General features: G+C 36.3%; 3 protein-coding genes across 4 annotated transcripts; all 3 read right to left on the reverse strand.

Annotated features, from left to right (window-relative positions):
• Positions 1-694: 694 nt before the first annotated feature.
• Positions 695-5,577, reverse strand: LOC140776117 (autophagy-related protein 18d-like). Of its 2 annotated transcripts, XM_073119698.1 has the most exons (5): positions 5,508-5,562; positions 4,739-5,425; positions 3,272-3,527; positions 2,245-2,368; positions 695-1,381 (listed from the first exon to the last, which is right to left on the reverse strand). In XM_073119698.1, the coding sequence occupies exons 2-5, from the start codon at positions 5,396-5,398 to the stop codon at positions 1,264-1,266; spliced, it is 1,158 nt and encodes a 385-aa protein (XP_072975799.1). In that variant the 5' UTR covers positions 5,399-5,425; positions 5,508-5,562; the 3' UTR covers positions 695-1,263. The 2 variants fall into 2 exon arrangements, with proteins under 2 accessions (XP_072975799.1, XP_072975798.1); XM_073119697.1 differs by having other exon boundaries at positions 4,739-5,577.
• Positions 5,578-7,672: 2,095 nt separating this feature from the next.
• Positions 7,673-17,010, reverse strand: LOC140776116 (uncharacterized). Its single transcript, XM_073119696.1, has 8 exons — positions 16,162-17,010; positions 15,593-15,669; positions 14,676-14,844; positions 10,652-10,740; positions 9,684-9,848; positions 9,453-9,530; positions 8,843-8,946; positions 7,673-8,159 (listed from the first exon to the last, which is right to left on the reverse strand). The coding sequence occupies exons 1-8, from the start codon at positions 16,796-16,798 to the stop codon at positions 8,054-8,056; spliced, it is 1,425 nt and encodes a 474-aa protein (XP_072975797.1). The 5' UTR covers positions 16,799-17,010; the 3' UTR covers positions 7,673-8,053.
• Positions 17,011-19,832: 2,822 nt separating this feature from the next.
• Positions 19,833-23,308, reverse strand: LOC140776118 (large ribosomal subunit protein uL16-like). Its single transcript, XM_073119699.1, has 4 exons — positions 23,187-23,308; positions 21,066-21,567; positions 20,743-20,824; positions 19,833-20,107 (listed from the first exon to the last, which is right to left on the reverse strand). The coding sequence occupies exons 1-4, from the start codon at positions 23,194-23,196 to the stop codon at positions 20,033-20,035; spliced, it is 669 nt and encodes a 222-aa protein (XP_072975800.1). The 5' UTR covers positions 23,197-23,308; the 3' UTR covers positions 19,833-20,032.
• Between the last annotated feature and the right edge of the window lie 290 nt (positions 23,309-23,598).

Genomic DNA, 23,598 nt, shown 5'->3' on the forward strand with positions numbered 1-23,598 from the left:
TATAATTTAATCTAATATTACTAGTAAATTATAATATATATTAAAAAAACTATAAATTATTGTTAAAATTTTATAATTAAACTACAAATTTCAGATTTAAACTATAAATTCTTCGATAGCATATTATTATCTACATAGATCTTTCAACTATGAAAAAAAATAAGTTCTCTAAAGAAATAATTTTCTTACGTCGGAGGTTTATTGTTAAAAAAAAATTCAGAGAGAAAGATATATATATATAAACGATGATAGTTCAGAGACTAAGTGTAACTAATCTTAATTATTAGAGTATTTTTACATTAAAATTGTTCTATTTTTCTTCCCTCAGAAAATAAGGTGAAAATGTCATGTAGCCTCCCAAGTATTCAGATGCATCGTGACATCTCACGGAGAACAGAAAATGTACCTAGTATGATGGTATGGTCAAGAAATGTAAAATAAGCTAATAGTAAATACACTATTAAACAATGAGGCCACAAGCAATCCTATGTGGTGAAAACCTTAACCTTGCACAACAAATTTCATGACTTTACCAAGATGCACGAGAAAACTCATCTAGGATATAAAAGAAATAATAACAATAGCAATAACAGGTCACACGGAAGAAAAGAGAAAAAAAGAAAAGGATGGTGATTTGGCCATTTGTTAGGTTAGTATGTCCTATTTTACAAGATTATCTGTGCTAGAATTTGAGAATGTGTCAATAATAATATGCTCATTCATACATCCCTCATTCATACATCCCTACTCTCTTCCATGCCCCTGGGAAATAGTACTCTCGTTGCCTCAAATTTACTTTATCCACTGTTGACGATATGATGCTACTTTACAATATTACAGTCCATAAGGGAAATTTTCATTACAAGCAAGTAGAACAGGCGATCCAAAATGAATGTTAGCCTCCATTTATTTGTGTGCATTGAAAGGATCGCAGCGAATGGCCAAACTAGCTTCATTTATGTCTGAGACAAAGAAAATATACGATTTACAATTTTTTTTTACATGAAAAATAGAAAATTTTAAAAGAGGTGCAGGATCAGTGTTTTGTATGAGCAGAATCTAGAGAATTATCGGATGGTATCCAATGAATGACGGGTCAGATATCTTCGGAGATCAAGTTCCTTGATTTCAGAGAATCAACCGCAAGAAATACAGAATAAACCTCGAACATGTAATTGGACAACTAAAGGCTTTTCATGGATAACAGGACACAGAATTTGCAGATGACAACAGATATATACAGTGTATGGCAAGCACAATCTGCTAGTTACTTGCAGTTGACGTGGTTACGGGAGGGTGGCTGTTGGCCTGAAGAAACAGGATATTCTCCTGCTGCACCATCTCCCCACCATTCACTGGGTCAAAGCTGCATCTGTAGAAACTGAAGACAAGAACAAGAAAATGCTTATGAACAAAAGCATATAAAGGTAAAGAAGATAAAATATCATATATACACATAAATGTATATGTATATACAATATATGGCTGTGAGTGAGTGAGTGAGAGAGAGAGAGAGAGAGTGCACAAAAAGGTAACCCTTTTAATGAACAAACTTTCTGCATTCAATCTATGATAGAAAATTGTTTTTCTTCAACGTATCAATGTCAACATAGATGAAAAATGAAGGTGCTGTACATAATATCATGGTAAATGTAAAGCTTAATGATATGAAACATGTTATTCTATACGCAAAGGAGAAGAAGAAATTTTGAAAAGAAAGAAAACAACCAATAATATTCAATTATTCATGATCCAAGGAAAACCTCTGAGAAAATATTGAAACAACAATAACATCTAAACAATTAAATATCCACTCGCAAAAGGTTAAAAATGAAATGAGTCCTTCATATTGTTGGCTTTAGTTTTCCTTTACACTTCTTTCCACTCCCAAGAAGTGTCGTTAGTATATCATAATATGAATGGACATTGGTAGGAATCCACAGAGTAAAAATCATCAGGTGAATAATGTAATGGCTCAGAACTTCTTGTCACAGCAATAAAGAAACAAAGAATGGACAGAGGTGCTTAAAAGTACTTTCAAGTTTCAAGAAGACAATCATCACTGGAATTATCTGTAATAAAACATCAGAAGAAAAGACATAAGTCTGCTTGTCCTTGTATATATGGATGTGGCTGGAAAGATAGCAAACATCAAATAAACAGAAAAGCTATATTGGGCCTGCTAACACATATCAAAGAACACAGTATACATTGCAAGTTGAACTTTAATATCAAGACATATACCTTCCATCCATGCCAATAATCACCACAGTGTTTTGAATTCCAAATGCAGCTATACAGCGAGTGGCCTCTGGCAAGTGGAATTGAGCAAATGATGATTCAAAACTAAAATACTTTGGCAGAATACCTGAAAATTATTAACAAATGTAAGATGCATATTCCTATTGTTGCTTTCTATTTTAAAAAATCTGGAATTCTACAAGAATAAGAAGGAAGAAAAATGATAGGCATGCATCAGCAAGCTCATTCACTTATGGATTTTTTAAAAATAAAAATAAAATGTTATAAGTCGTAATCTACTTTTGCTTTTGTGCTTGAAATCTTCTTATCTGTTCAAAGTAATTTGATGTTTCACAAGACAGTTTAGGATCTAGGATCATTAATCTGATATTAAGAATGAATAAGATTAATATGGATTCGAAGAGATTAATCAAATACGTCATGGTCCAACTGCAGAAGTCACAGGCTACAAAGTACATAGTTGGAATATGTTTATAAATTGATTATGGAAGACAGGAAGAGCATGAGCTTCCTTTTATCATAAAGAAAGTGCAATGTCAGCCTTCAGTTCATATACTGATATACCCATGAATCTCTTTGCATTATACAGCAACTAAGCCATTGGATTGTAAGACAGTCAAAAATTTCACATATCAGAAAATCAGCAGCAAGACAAGCTTCAGACTTCAAACAAGCTTTACGACAAGAGAGAGTATTTCATATGACAATGACATAAACAACCATCACAAGGTAACAGAAAAGAAGTACCTCACATGCATATATTAGAGCCAGCTAGATCATCTTGCCAGATGATTTATATAATAAAATTAAAGCAACAAATATTAAGTAACCAGGATTTGCTGAGAGAACCTACTTGTCTGGTTACATAGTCATATTAAAGTGAAGAAAATTATATATATTAAAGATGAATATGGAGTCAGAAACATGCTATTCTCTTAATAGATCCATTGTACATATCAATTGATGTAAAACCAAGGAAAACCAGAGATAACGAGCATGAAACCCTCACCTTTCATAAAGGACGATGATGGCATGATCTTGGCAGCAGAATCCTGCGATAATAGAGCATCGAGAGAAGTACAGTGGATCTTGTGATCCATTCCTGAAACATGAGCAGCAGCATCCTGGTTGGATACATCTCCTGGGACTGTAGCTCTTAAACGAAAGACGTGGACAGTCGCTCTGTCACTGGACACAGCCAACCACTGAACGTCTGGGGACAGAGCAATGCTATATACATCAGCTCTTTCTAGTCCTCTGCGTACCTACATGTCAGTAGTTAGAAATGAAGATTCATTTGTGTATGAAAATTGACCAGAAAAGGCACTACACAATGGTTTTCACAATTTCTTAGTGTGAAGATCTTTTAGGCTAATAAGAAAATTGTTTTATTTCTGCACCATTTTATTGTCCTTGACATTCATAGAAAGAGTGGGTAAGAGATAAATCCAAAGAAATGTGAGAAAAACTCCTGTAAGTGTCATCTTCTAAATCAGTATAAGTACCATATGACATGCACTAAACCCTTTTGAAGAACAAGTGAAATGGACTTGCATAGAAGGTATATGCAATACAATCATGCTAAATGAGGACTAGATCTTGTCTCATCCAGGACAGGTCAGGGAAAGACCTAGCTTTGGGAAGAAGAAAATAAGTCTCTCCATTAACACTGATATAACACAAGTTGTCAAAGGTGCAACCTTAATTTCATGTTATCGATTCAATGACAATTTTACACATTCAGCTTCCAGATCATCTTTAGTGCATACATCTTATATTCATTGCACCTGTTATATATCCATTGCACCTGTTTTTACAGGAGTTGTCAAAGGTGCAACTCCTGTAAGTGCATACATCTGATGTTCTAAATGGGTAATCTTTCTCATAAAAGTCTCATCGGAGACGATGGAATTGATAGGATGCATTACTCTGAATAAACAGATGCAGAAGTATAAAAGAGAACATCATGGAATATGTGAGGTCCATGTTAAATCATGTTTATAATTGTTAAAGTTCATAAAATGCCAAAAAACTCCAGCTTGTATTTTAGATGCTTCAATAAGTACAGAATGCTTATAAATATACATCCATTACTTTGTTGGCAACCCCCATTAACAGAAGATCGCTCTGCAACTTTGATCCAAAATCTACCTGTTGTCTCATTTCTCTTGCCAGGAATCTAGCGTTGATCTTTTAGAAGGTTAATGTCAGGTTGACAGCTGGTTATAGAAATCTGTCAATTCCTTTTGAGCCTCAAGATACACAGAGCATTGATTTCATTATTCCTAAATCTTCTTTATCATGATGCTATAATATACTAACACAGATTCTCATATATCTAAACCAACCCCAAAATTTTGTTATAATAATCTCAGTTAGATCAGATAAGTGGTCAAGAGTACAATTAGTATCGTGTCAATACTTCTAAGAGAAGAAGGTATAAATCAAATAATCATTGTTCCAAAAGAAGATTAACCTCTTGCAGTCGAGTGCCATCCATCGTGTTGAATATCCTAATCAGCGTGCCTTTCGTGCTCGCCGTCACAAGAAGAAGCCCATCAATGGTCAAAGTCATACACGCAACATGCGATTCATGGGCAGCGATGAATCTCGTCTCCTTCAAACTTACGTGCTCGACTCGCACCTGCCCACAAAGCATACCAGGGCATGCCAACACAAAACTATCCGAAATATGCGAAAGGCAACATAGACCCCTCGGATTATCCACCGTCTTGATCTGCCTAACAAGTTTCAGACTTTTGAAATTGTAAACAAAGATCGTCTCTTCAAGAACGACGACGATCGCATCCTGCCTCAACTTCACGGCGCGAACCTCCGATCGGTACGTCAGTTCGCCAAAGCAGCGGCTCTGCTGATCATCCCAGATCAAGACTTTATTAGGTGGGTACTGCGGATTGGAGCCGCCGCCTACAAGGCCAATAATGTTGGATCTAAACAGCATCTCGACGATTCCGAAGCCGCCGCGTTTCAAATCTCTCCTGAAGGTCTCCAAGAAGGGGTTACAGTTGTAGATCCGGAACCCATTGCTCATTCCGGCGGCAAAGCAGACGTAATCTTGATTGAAAGAAACGGATAGCAGCTCGGCCTCCTCGGCCGCGGAGCCACGAGACTGCATCGCTCCCGATCGCTAGAACGGAAAACCCTAAGACCCGTTTGGGGGGAACCAAGAAAAGAATCAAATTGCGATCTCGAAAACAAGAAAAGGGGGAATGATCGGATCGTACAATACTTGCAAGCGAAAGATTGAGTCAGTTGGGATCTCGTTGCGATCAAGAGAGCTCTTGGGCAGTTGGGTTGGGGGGGGGGGGAAGCGTAGGATAGGAGGCTACGTGACGTGCCCCCCTCGCTTATATAGTAAACTACGGGAAATCTTGAATTCCTAAGACGGTTATAGAACTAATCCGCGATAGAATTAGAACACAATCTGATTGCTAATGCGAGGTTACTCGCTTGAGTACGCTCTTAAAAGAAAGAAGTCATTAGAAAGCTACTCTTTACTTTTACCTAAAATGATTAAAATCTAGATAAGTAGAGAACGAACAGTTTTTGGTTTGTTCTTCAGAGTAGCCCAGCTAAAAAGACTGCCCTAATCTGTTCGAGCATGTGCAAAGAGCACAACTATGGAGCTAGTAGGGGTGAAAACGCGTCGGATTAAGTCCGACCCGACTCGCTATCCGATCCGGATCGGATCGGATCGGATACGGATTCGGATAACGGATATCCGTTTACTCGCTTAATAAATACCCAACTAAAGTTACTAAACCCTACCTCTATCTCTCATCTACTCACCATCTCTCCCAAATCTCCATCGACCTCACTGCTACCCGCGGCACCGCCCTCACTGCTAGCCCTCACGGCCTCACCGGCTCGCCCATTTTCACCGCCTCCCTCCTCCGACCCTTCCTCGTCAACCTCGGCTCTCCTCCACCGGCCCTCCCTCGTCGACCTCGGCTCTCCTCCACCGGCCTCACTCCACGGGTCCTCGATCCCGTCGCCTCCATCTAAAATTAGCCCACCACCCTCACCGCCATCACTGCCTCCATCTACTCACCATCTCCCCTAAATCTCCATCGCCCTCACAGCCTCACTGCTAGCCGCGGCGCCGCCTCCATCTAAGGACAAAAATCCACATCGCCCTCACGGCCTCACCTGTTTTCACCGCCTCCCTCCTCTGGCCCTCCCTCATCAAACTCGGCTCTCCTCCACCGGCCCTCCCTCGTCGACCTTAGCTCTCCTCCACCGGCCTCCCTCCACGGGTCCTCCTCCTCCACCGCCACCGACCCTCCCTCCACGGGTCCTCCCTCCTCCACCGCTGTCGGCCCTCCCTCCACTCCATTAGTCAGGTATATTAATGCATTCATAGACATTTTTAACCTTTGGCAGGATTGGGAGTATATTGACTATCTTTTTAGACCTAATGAATTTATCTCATTTAGTGATTATATTCTTCCTTAAAGTATGCACTTAGTATGTAAGCATAGGAGATCTTGTGTCAACTCATCCTGACGTTCCAAAGTTACTTACTGCTATTATCTAAGAGCAATTTACTGATAAAGTTTAACAGGACTCTGCACTGAACGAAATAGAAAAATGAGGAAGGATCTAAACAACACAATCCCATGTAGTTAATTTTCGAGTTTTGATCTAGTTTCAGTTTTTTCACTTCTTTTATGTACTCATGCATCTAGTCTCTTGAGACTCTTGCTGTTACTAGCACAATTGTTTTGTTTACTTATTATACTTGTTTTGTTTTGTTTTAGTTAACAAGCCTTTGTTTATCTGTCTGTAAAATCTGCCTATATTAATGTTCTTTGCATAAGTTAATTGTGAATAATATTTAACGTCATAGATCCTATATCCCGTTTTGCTTGCCACCACTAACAACCACCACTAACAAAGTTATGAGGTGATCAGAAGTAGAAGGATACAATATGACAGGTTTTAGACTTGATTGATATTCGTAGTAAGTTCATATTAATTTGTTTAAAATTTGATACGTATTTGTTTAAGATCCAAAAATTTATCCGAACACTATCCGATCCGTATCCGAAACTATCCGATCTGTATCTGAAAACTATCCGATCCATATCCGAAAATTATCCGTATCCGTTTTCTTAGTATATGATTTTAATTTTTGCTATCCGTCAAATATCCGTATCTGAATCCGTATCTGGATAAAAAATATAGATCCGGATATGGGTTTAGCACTATCCGAACCGTATCCGATCCGTTTTCACCCCTAGGAGCTAGACATTTATCCACTAGCATACATTGGTTACTTTAAGCCTATAAGAGTGACCAGTGAATGCCACGCTAGTTTATCAATAACACGCATCTATGTTAAGTTCTCACTTCTCTCTCTCTTTCAAAAAAGAAAAGAACAAAAAGATTAGGCACACACCAGAAAGAGTAATATCTAGATTAATCTTTTGCTCAGGGAATAATCACCTCTCATTTTAGACATTTTTATGAATATCTCTACAACAGTATGTCACAAATATTGGATCTGCGTTTATATATTTACAAGCAGAGTATCCTATTCCATCTGTATATTAAGCTTCCCAACGAGGGCACACATATAGACTGGCAACAGAATTATGAGCAGTCATAATTTCATGGACATATTTTCTCAGCATAGATCTCGGGGAACACTGAGATGTCGTAAAAATGTCAAGATATGGTTGACGACGAGGAAGGACGGAGGCCCATCCTTCTTGCTTCAGGGACATTTGCACGTCCAAAGTAATCAGTTAAGCGTGTTGCTGTGTAGTTAGAATAGCTGGAAAAAGAGGCTTGTCGAACCATCACCAAATGACCGGAGATCAGCCGGTTTCACCAACGCCCTGCACAGTGGGCATGTGCGTTCTCTCTCAAACCTGAAATCAGTGTAGGAAATGAGAAGTTTCCAAAGCATGTGAAATGCTAACATCATATCATTTTGCAAGATAAGACAATTATTTTAGACTTATCTAGCGGAAGCCAGAAAAAGAAAAAGAAAGCAGTGCATAAAGTGAGATGGTAGGTCAACATACTAAAATTTGATACTGGTAGCTGAAAATATAATACTACTACAACCTGTTAGAAAATCAATCTCTTACATAGGTTTTATTAGTCAGTCACAATTTGTCGTTCTTATTTGCAGAGGAACTCTAACTTGTTGATTGGTGATCTTAGGAACTATCACTTAGTGTTAATATAAAGGCAAATAAAGAGACTCAATATACAAAAGATATCCATCTACAAACTGAATAATTAGATACGGCTTCCAGTTAAAACAGTTACAACAACTTCAAAATTCCCAGGCCGCCATTTCATGGTGAAGACAAAAACTTCAGTTTGTCTTGGTACAGTCCATCCACTAAGAAACAGCTTTTAAAAATATTAAGTAGGTCTTAAGTGCAGAAATTACACTTTATTCAAGCTAAGGCAGACTATGATAAAAGACGGAGTTTAGTATCCTTTGATGTTTCATAAGATGTCATCCAAGTTGCATCTGAAAAGAATGTTAATATGGGAAAAATAATAAATAGCAAAAAGAAAAGAAGGATGAGGGAATTACCATTCAGAAACACAATCTTCACAGAAGATGTGTTTACAGCGAAGAAGAATAGGAGCGTGCATTTTCTCCTGGCAGATAGCACACATATCACCAGCAGCAATAACCTGCATGACCACCATTAGTTTCAAATGCATGACGAATTTATAAAACTTTCGAGAGGTAAAGCTATGAAATATGCACTGAAGGTATGTTTGTTTTCTCTAAGTTCATTACCATGATCAGAAATGAAGGGATTGGAGACCCACAGGAATCATCCGTGACTAGAGGGCAAGGCATTAGCAGAAAATAGATCATATTATATACTGGCTGGCTAGGAAATAACTACCAGACTACCTAACTCAGATGCCCAACTGGTCTAACTAGAAATATGCTTACCACTTTATCATGTGAACAAGAGTAATTGAGATGAGATGGTTATATAAAAATATGCAAAATTACTACAATAACGGCAAGATACCAGTTTCTCATTTGTGTGTTAAGAACCTTTTTACATTAATGTCATCATTATATAATAGACCTGTCACAGAGTGCAACCCTGAAGTAATCATCTGTAAAACCATACGAACTTCTAAGTAAGAATTTATGAGGTCTGAATAAACAGTGAGTTTACTTGTTCCGTTGTTGCATAAGAGCCATAAAGTACATCTTTACGAGATAATGCCTTCAATGCAGCCAAAAATGATTGAACCTGAAAGTAATAAACTTAAAACAATGTTAAAAAGATCAATTAATACTTTGATAAGTGACTATTAAGGTAACAATGTTCAACTGACTGAAAATTTTAACATTTGTACCTTTCGCTTTACTTAAAAGAATACTTAAGAATAAACAGAGAATATACCTTCTCGACAACTGATGTCAACTTGAAAGTAAGATATAACCCTGTAGTGAGAGAAGAAAAGAGGCTGCCATATTCCTTGTTGAGGAAGAATCGATACCAAACAGGAGCCGGCAACAAAGCTCGGTACAAGAGTAGGAGATATTCGACAACAGTTAACATTTGACCCTACGAAGTTAATAAAATTCCATTTTAGAATAAAAAAATAAAAAATGAAATGAAGTGAATTCTTTTAATATATACAAAATTATTCCAGTGAATATCAATAAAAAGATGAATGCAGACCACATATTTAACTGACTCTTTGAATAATAAACATCACAATGTCAGACTTCCATGCTCAATACTAGACAAGACGAGAAGATCAGAAGACCACTAAAACTGTCCATAAGGAAAATAACCTATTAGTTGCATCACCAGAAAAGATGTATCCATCAAATACAATTCATGTGATTAGTCTTACGATAATAGTATAATACATGTCCTTCAGCACGTTTCTTCCAAAAGGGGATACTAAGTCAACTGTTTTCCATAGTTGATAGAATTATTGAAATACTAATAACAGCAGAAAACATTAGATATCATCAGCAACAAAAATCTAAGAATCGATGCTTTATCATAAATGAGTAGAGAAAACTGAAAAGGCCCCTGAGCTTAGTTCTACAGTGATTCAGCATGTAAATAATGAATTTCTGTCCTTTAGATGACAAATTTTATCGATTTATTCCTGTTCAATAGATGAATATAAACTTCCAGATGAAATACTGAAGGAAGAGAAAGCTTTCCAGAGGACGAAAATTCTAAACAATCAAGATAGTTCAGTTCCAAATTTCCAATCCATCCATAAGATAGCAGATTCCTTAATTTTAATTTTTGAGTAATCAGTAACATCCAATAGAAGACCAACTTAAGCAAGGCTACTATAAGATATAAACCAAGCATAATGCAGAAATCTAAGCAAAAAGGCTTACCTGCCTCCGATAGTTACGGCCCCTGCCATTTTTGTAGTACATCAAAAGGCCACACTTAACAACCATAGCTGCCTGGCGTACCATTGTATCTGGAAGAGGAAATCATTAGTGGAGAACCATTGTGATTCATAATTAAAAAGAAAATAGTTCTAAAATAATAGACATACGGTTCGATCAATAGAAATTAGAGAGAAAAAAAAAATCAATTAAAATGCATGCTAGTGCAGATGGTTACTGAATACATATTACATACCTTTAGTCCTTTACCAACAAGTAACTCGGAGAACACAAGAATAACATCATAAATCAAATGCATAATATAAGAAATGCTAGAGGAGACATAGTGCATATGCTTCGAGTATATTTACTCCAGAATGAGTCTTACATCCTATGAAGTATCTGAAAGAGTCAGTTTAGACATCATGAAACAAGTTTACATTTTATGGATGAAAATGATTCTGTTACATGTGATAAATGCTGTATATTCATGAGCTAGGAGAATTCAAGGATCATTCTGTCTTGTCACATGAGAATATAATTAGACCAACCAAGATGGATAGATAGATGGCAGATGAGAAGAACGAAAACAAAACATACTCAATTTTTTTTCATCTGTAACATCTCAGGCATTCTGCCTCGTAGGCTTATACCATTCAGCACAAACCTGATTATCTCCTACCAAAGGCATCCTTTAGTGTTTGTCCAAAATTAAGATCATCTGAGCAAAGATTTATTTTGTGCTCATATTGCACCTTATATGCATTTACAGACACATTTGGCGGCCAACAGGTGCTAACTTTACGTGATTTTCACTCCTAAAATAAAGGTATATGTCCCAATTAATTGTAGTACTGTACAAATCAGATGATCTTCTCACATCTTATATGCAACTGGTGTAGTACTGTACAAAAGTCTATGATCTACCGACATCTTATATGCAACTGGCCCTAACCTAGCTTAGCATTAGTGTCACCATTTTCTTCTATTTTATCTAGTGGCACTACAAAACCATCTCAAGTTCTCAACATTCTCATCTCAAGATTCTCAACTATTTCCCTATCAGCCTGACATTTCAGCATCATAAAGTATTGCTAGTTCATAACTTTTTTATAAGATTTTGTTTAATTAGAAGGTATTCAATCATAAAAGAGAACTGTTCTTCTCCACTTCACCACCTTTCTCAACTCTGAATAAATTTCTATCATATTATCCTTCTAGCAACTTGATCACAAAGAAAAATCCACAAAGACTCTTCTAGGACTTCAAATGTATTTTCTCAGGTTGAACCACGACCTAGAGTTTTTTGCATTACATAGGTGAAGCAGAAAGACCCAAAAACTATTCAGAATCAGATCTGGAAAAGGCTAATCCCAGCTTGGGCATTCAAATGCCCGATGAGCCGTTTGAACAAACGATGACTTATTCTCTCACTGCTTGTTTTGTCATAAAGTCTTTCCAACACTTATATAATAACCTTTATATGGTTGAAAATGTCGTGAAAAAGTTCAAATGCCCAACCACAGATATGGTTGAAAATTTATGAAAACATTCCAACACTTAGAAAAGAGTTGTATTATTAAGAACACCATAAAACTATTCAAATGCCCTTCCAATGGTTCAGGTGCTTATAAAGACATCTTTAAAGCATTCCAAGTATTAAGCACATGGACTATTAGAAAGGCATTTAAATAATTTCATGACATTTTCAGTAGTACAAGTCTATTTTTAAGTGCTCAAACGTTTTCATAACATTTTCAACGGCACTTAGATCATGGTTGGGCATTCAATGTTTTCATGACATTTCGAACAATATAAAGATCATTATATAAGTGTTGGAACGACTTCATAACAAAACAAGCAACAAGAGAAGAAGCATTTGTGCGTTCAAACTTCAAAATACCTATCGGACATTCAAACGCCCAAGCCAGGGTTAGCCTTTTCTAGATTCGATTCTAATTTATTTTTGGGTCTTTTTGCTTCACCTATATAATGCAAAGAAAACCTACGTCGTGGTTCAACCTAAGAATACATTTGAAGCCTAGAAGAGTCTTTGTGGAAATTTCTTAGCCATCAAGTTGCTAGAAGAATAGGTTGACATAAAGTTTGCGACAAAAAAGAGTATTCTATATCATGCTCAATAAGCATTGGAAGACTATAGGCTTTTGTCATGAAATTGGGTACTTGTTAGATTAAAGAGTCTTTGTGAGTTTTCATTGTGACCAGAGAATATTATAGTCTTGTTTCATTAGAAATCTTTGATCGGAATTGATGTGTTCTTTCTTGGAGTGAGTTATTGTATCAATGGTCACTGAGGCAGAACGTCTAATCTCGAGGGCCACTGAGATCGATTGATCAACTACAAGAAACAATTAATCATCGATTTTAGTGATCAAGAAATCTTCAGATATAACTATGAGATTCAAGCGATGGTCTATAAACGGTTCTTGTAATTGCTACATTGCTTAATGATTGATTTGATCCTAAGAAAAGTATCTGTGATTTTAACCCATAAGTTTTACAGATCATATATCTTTGCATTGCTTTTTATTTTTGAATATTTCATACCTTTGAGTATCCATGGTTAGAGGTGATCATTAGGTGAGTCAAGCCGAGCTTTATGGGCAGACCGGGATTAAATATTTATTCACGACCCAACCCACCAATCACTCGGTTCGAGCCAGGCTAAAATACTGTAGCCCCTTACTGCCCACTAGCCCATTGGACTTAGGTCGGGCGTAATGGATCTAGCATAATGGGTCGAATTTAAAAAATATTATATCTTATCAGGCCAATAATAATGAGTTTCTATGAAAATATTTTAGTTATCTTTCATAGGAATATACTTATATATTAATATCTAGTTTACTAAATCTCTGATGTGTGACTAAAAAAATATGGGAATAGGTATGCTTAACGAACCGAGCCATGAATAGACGTAGCAAGCCAAGCTTTCAGGCCGCGTTGAGTAAGCAAAGGCTTAGCCCATGCCGCCCACTACTATGCTCAGAGTTGGGCCAAGCCTAAATCGGGCTCAGGCTAGGCGTGCAAGTCAAGCCCAACAATCATCTCTATCTATGGTAGGTTGTTATCTTCTAGATTTAGGGTTTGTAAATTTTTCATAGTCAAAGCAAAATAACCTACCATTTTTGGGCCTCTCCTGACCATCAAGACAAAGCTCTAGTTTGATTCTTGATTCTCTATATCTAGATATTCCAAAATCTTTTACTTCTGAACTTCTTCTCCATGATTCCAAGTTGGCATGTGTACACATTCTACACCTATGGCTTTATTAGCAAATGATAACATCTTAGGACCTTATCTTTAATATGCTTAATTAGTCAATCCCTAAGCAATACAAAAGGTAAGGACTCAGTCATGATACAAAATTTGCATGTGTCTCCCTATTGGCCTTACACTAATCATTGCAACTATATATATACTAAAGTAACTAAACTACTAAATACTCCTTTCTTTAGTAAACCTATAACATTAGTTCCTTAAGGACCTAATATATCCATGTTCTAAGGTGACAAAGAATGATATGTCGATCTTTCTCCTCTTGAAAGTTGAAACTTTCCAATAAACATCCTAGTAGAATTCTATTACAGATAATCTCACATCAGATCAAGTTGGTTTTCAAATACACTAAATTTTATCTCTTTTTTCACTCCTTTCAATTCCTAGCATAAAAGAAGGGGAGGATTCTCTGTATCCGTTGGTCTAGCATATTCAAAATCTTCATGAAGAAAAACCATAACATTTAATAAATGTGTAATACAGGCAATGAGGCAAATTATGTCATGCGATCATAAATGTAAGTTAGCCAGTTTCTAAAACCATCTTTCTTTCATCTATGAAACTTCGGCTAAGAAAGTCATGTTGACAAAGTTGGCATAGAACTTACATGTGCAGCTTTAAAAAAAGTAAATTCTAAATTTTTATAATGAATTCGTGAGTTTTTTTCTTAAAAAACAACTTTGTAGAGAGGGGTTGTTATATATTCAGATAAAAGTCAGAGGAGTACCATTCACCATAATGATAAATATTGCATGCCAAAATGGTGGTATTTCTTTTGGTGGGAGCATAACAAGAGGTTTGAGTAGGTCACCATCCCTGTACCACCAATATATTCCAAATATATGAATCACAAAAACTAGTGTAATCCCAACAAGCACTGAAATTTTTCTCTCTCCCTGCATAAATCAGCAAAAAAAGATGTGAAGGCCAAGTAATGCTGAAGAAATCTAGAAATTTATCTAGAGAAAAGAAGAAAAACACTGTAAGACATTGGTGAAATTAAGTGCAGAATTTAACCACCAAAAGAAGCCAATAAGGTAGAAATCCAGTGATAAATAAAACATGAAATGTACAATTCTTTTCTAGCTTTAACATGCAAGTAATCTTTGATAACCTATGAGATGGGTGAGAAGGACAAATATTGGGTTTAATAAAATTCTTGATTCGAAAGAATAAGAGAAACTTCATTACAGTTATCAAGACCTAACCTGAGTTGATTTCAAAAGAATTGTGCAATATGACATAAACAAAACCCTTATAAAGGGAACGTGATACCTACGGACTTTTTGCATTGTACATTAAGCTCTATCATTTCAATTTTTAATAAAGCCATAGTTGAAAAATAAGCACATTGTAGATTCTCAAATGTGGTAAAACTATTCTTATCATTGTCAACCTAATCCTGCAAAACAAGAAGATATAGAAAACATAGGTCCTATCTTATAACATGCCACATGCACATTGCATCAATTGTAGCTTCTGATATGGAACATCATACAAATAAAGCTAGCACAGAGACAGCACTCTTAACATGAAACCACTAATTTGTTGAGAACACCAGAAAAATGATAATTGGGAGGTGAGAAGAAAACAGGGTGCCAAATGAACAAAGCAAATAGTAATTTTAAGAGAAATGGCTAACACCTTCAAAGCAGTCTGCTTCCGCAAAATGTCATTGGACTTGAACATCACAGCAGCAATCCAAATCGTCACAAAGAAACCTGCTTCTTCCACAAGTTTGATTAACTTATATTCAGAAAAAGGAAACTGGAATATATGCATATTAGCATCATTTAAATTTAGGCATGCAACATTACATTAGCACATTGATGCTTCATTTGATTCTAAATAACAAGCTTAAAGAAAAAGAAATAGGTGATTATCCCACTTAAAAATACTTATATATCATCTGGAATTAGGAGACTGCAACTTCAAATGAGTATATTAGAAATGATATAGCATACAACAACAACTAAAAACTAGAAAGAACTGTGAAATAGTTTTCTTTCACATGCTTAGAAAGTTGATCCTGCTACCATCAGCGAGAGAAATGCTGAATTAAGAAAATAAGGTCTGAAACACGGTAACACATGCGAGCAAATGAAGACCTTGTTGTACTTTGGCATTCCATATTTTGTTTGTTATTTACTATATCCATCATAATCTTGCTTTGCATACCAATTTTAAGTAAAAGAAGCAACTAGAAATTATACCTTGCAAATGCTGCCTGATGAAAACCACCAATAGGAGCAAGGAGAAAGGCAATATCTGCTCAATCCATCTCGCAACCTGCTGTATGTCATACCTCTGGTAAGAAGTATCCCTATTGACTCCTGTGCTATTCGCCTCTCCATCCGTTGTCTGTGAACCGACATCCGAGATTGATCCCGGCAAAGAAGAAGAAGAAGAAGAAGCCACCTCTCTAACCCCACCCTCATTTCCTCCATCTCCCCGCTCCCTCTCGATGCCCGTAGCACCCGCCTCATCCGGGGCATTTCCCGCTCTCCCCGGACCAATCGCCAACCCTTGCGGCTGCCCGGCTCCCGCCCTCACGCCCTCTTGATCACCAACCCCTATGATCCTTATCGATACCTCTCCGCCGCTGCCACCGCCGGATTCATCGAGCCGACTGGGAACAGCCAAGCCCCCTCCATTCACCAGGCTCTCCGTCTCCGGATGGCTCGATCTCGGCCGCAAGATTCCGGAGTACTCCAACAGAGCGGACAAAGGCGCCTGGATAAAATTAGACGCCGACAATTGCATCCCGTACCTCCTCAAAGGCCCTCCCCCGCCGCCGGAAGAGGCGGCGGGAATCCGGTAAGGATCGGAGCTTCCTCCGGAGGAATCCATCCTCGGAGGACGAAACCGCAAGGAAAGAAAGCCTCGAGAAACCTCCAAGAAACGAATCGGATTGACGAGCTCGTACGTAGGTGGTGCGATCTACGAAAAAACGAATTGGATTTGATGGAAACCCTAAACCTAACCCCCTAATTATGGACGCGAAATCGCCTACCAGTGGTGGGGAGATATCTAAAGAAGAAAGAAGAAAGAAGAGAGAGAGGACCGAGGACGAGGCAAGGGAGTTTAAAATAAATGGAGTAAAAGTCGAGGGGTGATTCGAGAAATTTTTGTCCTCTCTCTCTCTTTTAGTGACGAGAATATACTATATATCTCCAATTTAGACGCAAGAATAGTTTTAGTTTCTTCTAAAATAATTCGATATTATTAAAACTATTAGCTCAGATATTTAAAAGAAAAAAAAAAGTATTATCTCCGAATAAGTGTCTTCCTTTCTAGGTGAGCAAAACACGTGTAAATCCGATAAGTCCGAAATGTAGTATTAGCTATTAAATATGAAATATAAAATATATAATTCATTATTCAGTTTTTAAGTAATTTATAAGTTAGTATAAAATAATTCTTGAGTTCGAATCCTATTAAATTCATCTAATTTTTTAAAATATATAATTAGTATTTATTTAATTCAAATTAATTTTCTAAAATATCTCAGCTCCAAATTCCTTCCAAATTTGTATATCTCTTTTTAATGAATAATTTGCGGCGGAACTTAGCCCTCCTATTTATTTAATTGCAAATTTATGTCTTTTTTACTGATTTAAACTAATTTAATATTTTAATCTCGATAAATATATTATTAAAAATTAGAGTGTATATTTTACATAAACGATGCATATAAATTACATAAGTAATGCGTGGCATTTTTTTAAAATCTAGATGCGCATATTATTAAGAATTATAGTATTTATTTTGCATAAGTGATACGTATATATTACATAGGCGATGCGTAATTTTTTTTTAAAATTAAGTTGTACATTTTGTATAGGCGATGCGTATAAATTACATAAGTAATGCGTGACCTTTTTAGAATATTAATATACATATTTTTTGAAAATTAGAGTATACATTTTATATAGTCAATGTATATAAATTACATAAGTGATGTCTTACGTTTTCAGGACACGGCAGTCTTTTTAAAATTTGTTAAGACTAAATCATTAAAAAAAAAGACCCAAAATTATAATTTGATAAATATGGGGTCTATTTCCCACTAGAAAATTGAAGAATGTTTTAAGTACAAAATGCCCTTTTTAATTATCATATTGTTGTCTCAAATAATGACTTATTTCTCAGATAAATCCTTGATAAATTAAGTGATTATCGATACTCTCAGCAGCTTTTATGCAAATTAAATATTATTTTACTAAGTGTACATGTAACTACTCAACTATTTTCCTATTTTTTATTATTTTTTTAACACTCAACTAGCTGGGCACATGATTTAGTCGGTCACTCGCGAGAAGACAAGCGTAAGGATATAACTAAAAATGCCATCACAACGCAATAAACCTTATTAAGTACTCCTAATGTTAACCATGTGCCAATATTATGTCACAGTATTGCATTTATTTATTGTATCTTGTCCTTAATTTGCTTTAATAATTTGTCATTTGCAGCTGAGCTTACGATCGCTGCATAATATAAAACTCATATTGGAAAGGAACAAGCTTTGATTAATCCTCACCTATAACTTCATATCTAATTACTCATCCTTCGATATATATATATATATATATGATTAATCCTGCTAGAGATATAATCTGGCAGTGCAATCATATTCTTGCCACTGAGTACAAACTCAATGGTCAAAAAGTCCCATTAACACTGGAAAAAAGGTTAGTGGATTATTCTTTTACCACAAGCAAAAGATATATAAATGAAATCATCAACAACTACTTTTATGGTCAGTCCTCTTTTTCTTATCACACTTTGGGTTGAGCTGGATAAGTACTACTTGCACATGTTAATGTTTTTACCACCATGGGAGTTATCCTGGAGTTCCTTTGTAAGGCTGCAGACTGCATGATGAGATGACTAGTATTGTGGCTCAATGAAGAAGCTGTGAAGAAAGCCAGGAAGCTCATGCAAGGAGATGGGGAGTAGAACCCAGTTGATCTGAGCTGGGGATGGAGATGTGGAGGCTATTTTATGGGTTCAAATGTTTCTTTTTTTCTTGGGTTGTTAGCTATACTTGTCGTTGGTGTTGTTGGGTTAATTTCTGGAACTGTGTAACATTTGTGATGGTATTATTGGATGTTGTTAGGATCTTGTAGTTGGTGGTAAAACTCTTGGAACTTTGATGGTGTGTTTTGTCTGTTTGTTGGAGATTAATGTTTTTTAAAGTTTTGAGGGCTATGAACTGGGTAGTAGTAGGCACAAGTAATCTATCTAATGATTATATATGATCACTATAATCTACCTGCATGAGATACAATCTATACCAGGTAAGAGCTGTCAGGATGCACATCTTTGAGGATAAAAGTAGCTGCAATGCAAAGCGACAAGATGATGTGTGGCAATGGAGAAAGCAAGAGAGAATTACAGAAGTTCTTTTAAGGAAAGGATAGTTCTTCAGAGTAGCTGATAGATTTAACCACCAAGTTTTGGCTCAACTCAACTAGTTACATAATTTTAGGAAAAAGATGTACTAAAAGGGATATCATGCTTACAAACATACACAGGATTTGAATTTTTTTTGAACGCTCAGAAATTGAGCCATTCAATTCTTAAGAGTGATGCTATGCTTACGAACACTTTACAGAGCTTCTACAAATAAGAATTTCCAGTATATGAACAAAACAATATGAATAGACATAAGTAATCTAGAAGCCCTGCCAATGATGTAAGCCATATTAATGCGTCAAAATATGGGAGTTTTATAATAATACCTCACCAAAAAATTCATCATGCTTGTACTCTCTATAGACCAGAAAACAATTCAAAATCTTTTCTTTCACATACAATCTTCCTAGTGAAGTAGGTAAACCACTACCGCATACGTGAAAGGAAATATTAAGATTAAATATCCATGAATGAGATTCAGATTTTAGAAATGAGATAAACAATGTCTAACAAAAGCAAAAGGTAGCAACAGATTACTGCATACAAGCAGAAAATGCTGATAGTTGAGTTGCTTGATACAAGAAATTAAACTTAAATATGTTCTAGCAATTAAAACCAAGACACCATAAGGCTGACAATTTTTCATTCTCCAAGTAACAAAATCTAAGATCCTGTAACAGCTGACAAGAAGGCCGTTCCAGGTTGGCGCCTAGCAAGTGGACCATGGCAGCCAAGTAACTATACAACAAAAAAAGCCAATCAAATTATATTAGCTCCTGTTGATAATTAGTTGGCAAAATGAAGAAGATAAGATCAACTACTTTGACGCACCTACACAAATCAATGAGAGAAAAATATCAATGATAAGAAACATGTGAAAATGATATGTGCAGTAAATCCTAAAAGCATTATCCTACAACCTGACGCTATTGGATAACCATTTCGTTTTTCTATCACAGTTCATAAGGCCCAAAGTAAAAGGACTAGATAATTCAGTCACTACAATCCACACAGCATGAGGGTGCCCACTAAATAATGCCTCCAAGTCGCTTGTTACACCAGAAAGCGATATAACTAACATTATAGGGCAACACCTTGCACTCCTAGATTCACTTCTAATGGTTTTCATACCAATAGCCTGCAGTACTTACAAGTCAAATTGGATAGTTAGGCTCACCAAAACATGTAGACACTATTCTCATTTGGCAAACCAAGGATATATGTTGACTACCTACTAAAAAGTTACAATTTCATGGAGTACCCACTATAAGTTTCATTGTACTAGCACTGAAAGGAAACCAAGGCAGGACATATGTATGATACAAACCAGATGAAGAGCTAAGAAATTAAGAATTGAAGGTTGTCAATTATACCTTTGCATTAACACCATCAGGTACGATTCTGTTCTCGCTTTTCCACCTGGCATAATCAGTGCGGCTGAACTTGGTGAACCCCCTGATTGACAAGTGAAAAATATAAGATTTAGTAAACAATGTAATTGTAAGGAAAAAAAGAAAGATTCTCCAGTATAGTCAGATTAATGCATTTTGGATTCAGTATAACCAAACAGCCAAGGGCAACCACCAAACTAAAACCAAATAATCCATAGTCAATATAGCCAAGGAAAAACACTTCAAGCTGACATTTAGTACGACAATCATCAATATTAACTTCAAGAAATTTGTCTAATGCATACCACTTCCTGCTGACAATAATCTTTTGACGACCAGGGAACTTGAACTTGGCACGACGAAGTGCCTCTTGAGCGTGAACGCCATTGTTGTCCTTGCAACGAACAGAAAGGAGGACCTGACCAATGCTCACTCTGGCACAAGTTCCTTGTGGCTTCCCAAAGGCACCTCTCATACCAGTTTGGAGCCTATCAGCTCCAGCACATGAAAGCATCTTATTGATACGAAGAACGTGGAAGGGGTGCACCCTCACCCTTAGGTGGAAAGCATCCTTTCCAGCGAATTTGGTCATATACTTGTTGCAAGCAATACGAGCTGCCTCAAGAGCCTCACTGGAAACATTCTCCTTCTCCCAACTCACCAAGTGAACACAAAAGGGGAATTCATCAACTCCTTTCTTCTTCATTCCAACATCATAGATCCTAATCTTTGGATCCGGAACACCACGGCAGTAACGTGATTTTGGGTAGGGCTTATTCTTGATCTGACGATAGCATCTTGCAGGTCCTGCATAAAATACATAGTTAAAACCTAGTTCTGATTAAACTAATATGGATCTTGTGACCATCATATGAGTAAGCTCACACAACATTAAATATTCATAATAGTGAAACAGCATGGCAACAATACATTTACAGATATCCAGGAAATATATATAATATTCAGATCTATACATGAACAAAATCATTTAAGCATTTACTCTTTAAGGTTGCATTAGGTTCATGTATAATGGATATTTATGAATTATGTCTCTCTTAAATATATTTCGCAACCAAACATTCATTTATGCATGTTATGTTCAAGCCTTGTATAAGATAAATCATGTGACAAACCACACATAAAATATTATCATAGATAAAAGGATGTGACAAAGTTATACGCGTTCTCTAAGCAAGACTTCTATTACAATTAACATACTTATTCACAATTTAGTAATCAAACATAAATTCTTATATAAACTTACTCAAGCTAATAATTATGTTTCACAGCCAAACAAAAAAATGTACGTAAAATTATGGATGTACATAATTTATATTTAAAAGATGTGCAGTAGGTTATCATTAAAACACCATATGGATGAACCAAACGAGGCCTAAATCTTTATTAATAGGAGCAACCAATTCACGAGCTGCTATAACTTGATATCTATAAGTGGGCATCATCCAAAGTGCATCAGTGTGACAACGCCTGCTACTTAAGTCAACAGGAGTAAGATTTAGTTTGAAACTTCAGAAGGTACAATTTAACCTGAGAATAATAATGATCTGTAAGAACCATTTCCCCAAAATATTACTAATCCAACCCAAAAGAACATATCCTAATCTGAAAGAAAGCTGGTTTTTTATCCAACTTTTTATGTAGGCTAAATTGTTTGGAGGCAGAAAAAGAGCTGCAGATAGAAAAGGCATAGCATTCTACAAGTTCTAGGAAATGGACATAGGTCCAACTAACTCATCCCATGTACATATGTAAGTTATGAGAAAGTCTAGGAAATCAAGCCCTACTTTTGCATAAACTTCCAATCCGGTATCTTTATGAATATATGGCCTAAAACTTGTAAGAGATGAGAAGATCCACTAATCCTATGATCATCATACGGTTATATTCACACATTCATGTTAAGTGATTTTTGGTATTATACTTCATATTCCATTGCAGTAACTTCTCCAAATTGAACATCAGATCTTCTGGCCATCTAAAACTTGTATACATTAGCAAAAATTAAACTTCCTTCAGGAAAACAGAAAAGTAAATATATTGAAGGGTACCAACAAAACTACACCTTGCTATCAAATCATATCAAATCCAAATAGAGAGACTAAAGGATCTACTAAAACTAACCACAGCCAAGACCAATGCTAAGGATATCAAATCAGAGATTATATTTGCACTGGATCTTAGACTATGGAACACCGAAACAAAATTCCAACTCTACAAACAGCGCTCATGGTGAAACTATTCCAAATCTACAATCCTACATAAACGAAATGGATCTAACCTAACAATACGAACAAAACAACCACGTAGCAATCAAACAAAACAAACACAGAATAGAAAACACTGGATCGCATGAGTTGTAGCAACGAAGTAATATTAATGGAGATTTAAAATAGCGATGGACGTACTTCTCCCCATTGCGGACGCGCGGCGGTGAAACGATGGAATCCTCGGCGGAGAAGACTAAACCCTGGAGAGGCGAGAGACGGAGAAGCGTGCCGTTTATATAGGCGATATCTTAACCGCGGAAACCCTAGAAATCTTGTTAATGGCCAGCGAGATGTGGGCTAAATGGACCCGGCTCCGAATGGGCTGACGTAGGCCGTGACGCACTCCGGCCCAAATAAGAAATAATAGGCCCTTTGTGGACTTTTTCTAATTTTATACTCATTAAAAGAATTTGGAAAATATTCAAATAACTCCCTACAATATTTATAATTTGACAATAAATACCCCGTGATTTTGTAATTCCATCCCTTATTTTCTCTATAATTTTCAAATACACCCTGAGGTGACTAAAACCAACGGTATCTAATCAAA

The sequence above is a fragment of the Typha angustifolia genome, chromosome 14, assembly GCF_048772165.1.
Source record: "Typha angustifolia cultivar Huaian chromosome 14, ASM4877216v1, whole genome shotgun sequence".
NCBI classification, from domain to species: Eukaryota; Viridiplantae; Streptophyta; class Magnoliopsida; order Poales; family Typhaceae; genus Typha; species Typha angustifolia.

What these genes read in the sequence shown, in the direction of transcription:
- LOC140776117 (XM_073119697.1), bottom strand. Translation starts at nt 5,398, where the DNA reads ATGCAGTCTCGTGGCTCCGCGGCCGAGGAGGCCGAGCTGCTATCCGTT. An exon ending in ATGGCACTCGACTGCAAGAG is followed by an intron (nt 3,528 to 4,738) that starts GTTAATCTTCTT and finishes ACTGACATGTAG; the next exon opens with GTACGCAGAGGACTAGAAAG. An exon ending in ATCATCGTCCTTTATGAAAG is followed by an intron (nt 2,369 to 3,271) that starts GTGAGGGTTTCA and finishes AATAATTTTCAG; the next exon opens with GTATTCTGCCAAAGTATTTT.
- LOC140776118 (XM_073119699.1), bottom strand. An exon ending in ATTATTGTCAGCAGGAAGTG is followed by an intron (nt 20,825 to 21,065) that starts GTATGCATTAGA and finishes CTTGTCAATCAG; the next exon opens with GGGGTTCACCAAGTTCAGCC. An exon ending in CTGATGGTGTTAATGCAAAG is followed by an intron (nt 20,108 to 20,742) that starts GTATAATTGACA and finishes TTTGTTGTATAG; the next exon opens with TTACTTGGCTGCCATGGTCC.
- LOC140776116 (XM_073119696.1), bottom strand. Translation starts at nt 16,798, where the DNA reads ATGGATTCCTCCGGAGGAAGCTCCGATCCTTACCGGATTCCCGCCGCC. An exon ending in CATCAGGCAGCATTTGCAAG is followed by an intron (nt 15,670 to 16,161) that starts GTATAATTTCTA and finishes TGGAAGAAGCAG; the next exon opens with GTTTCTTTGTGACGATTTGG. An exon ending in CTTATGCAACAACGGAACAA is followed by an intron (nt 8,947 to 9,452) that starts GTAAACTCACTG and finishes GTGGTCATGCAG; the next exon opens with GTTATTGCTGCTGGTGATAT.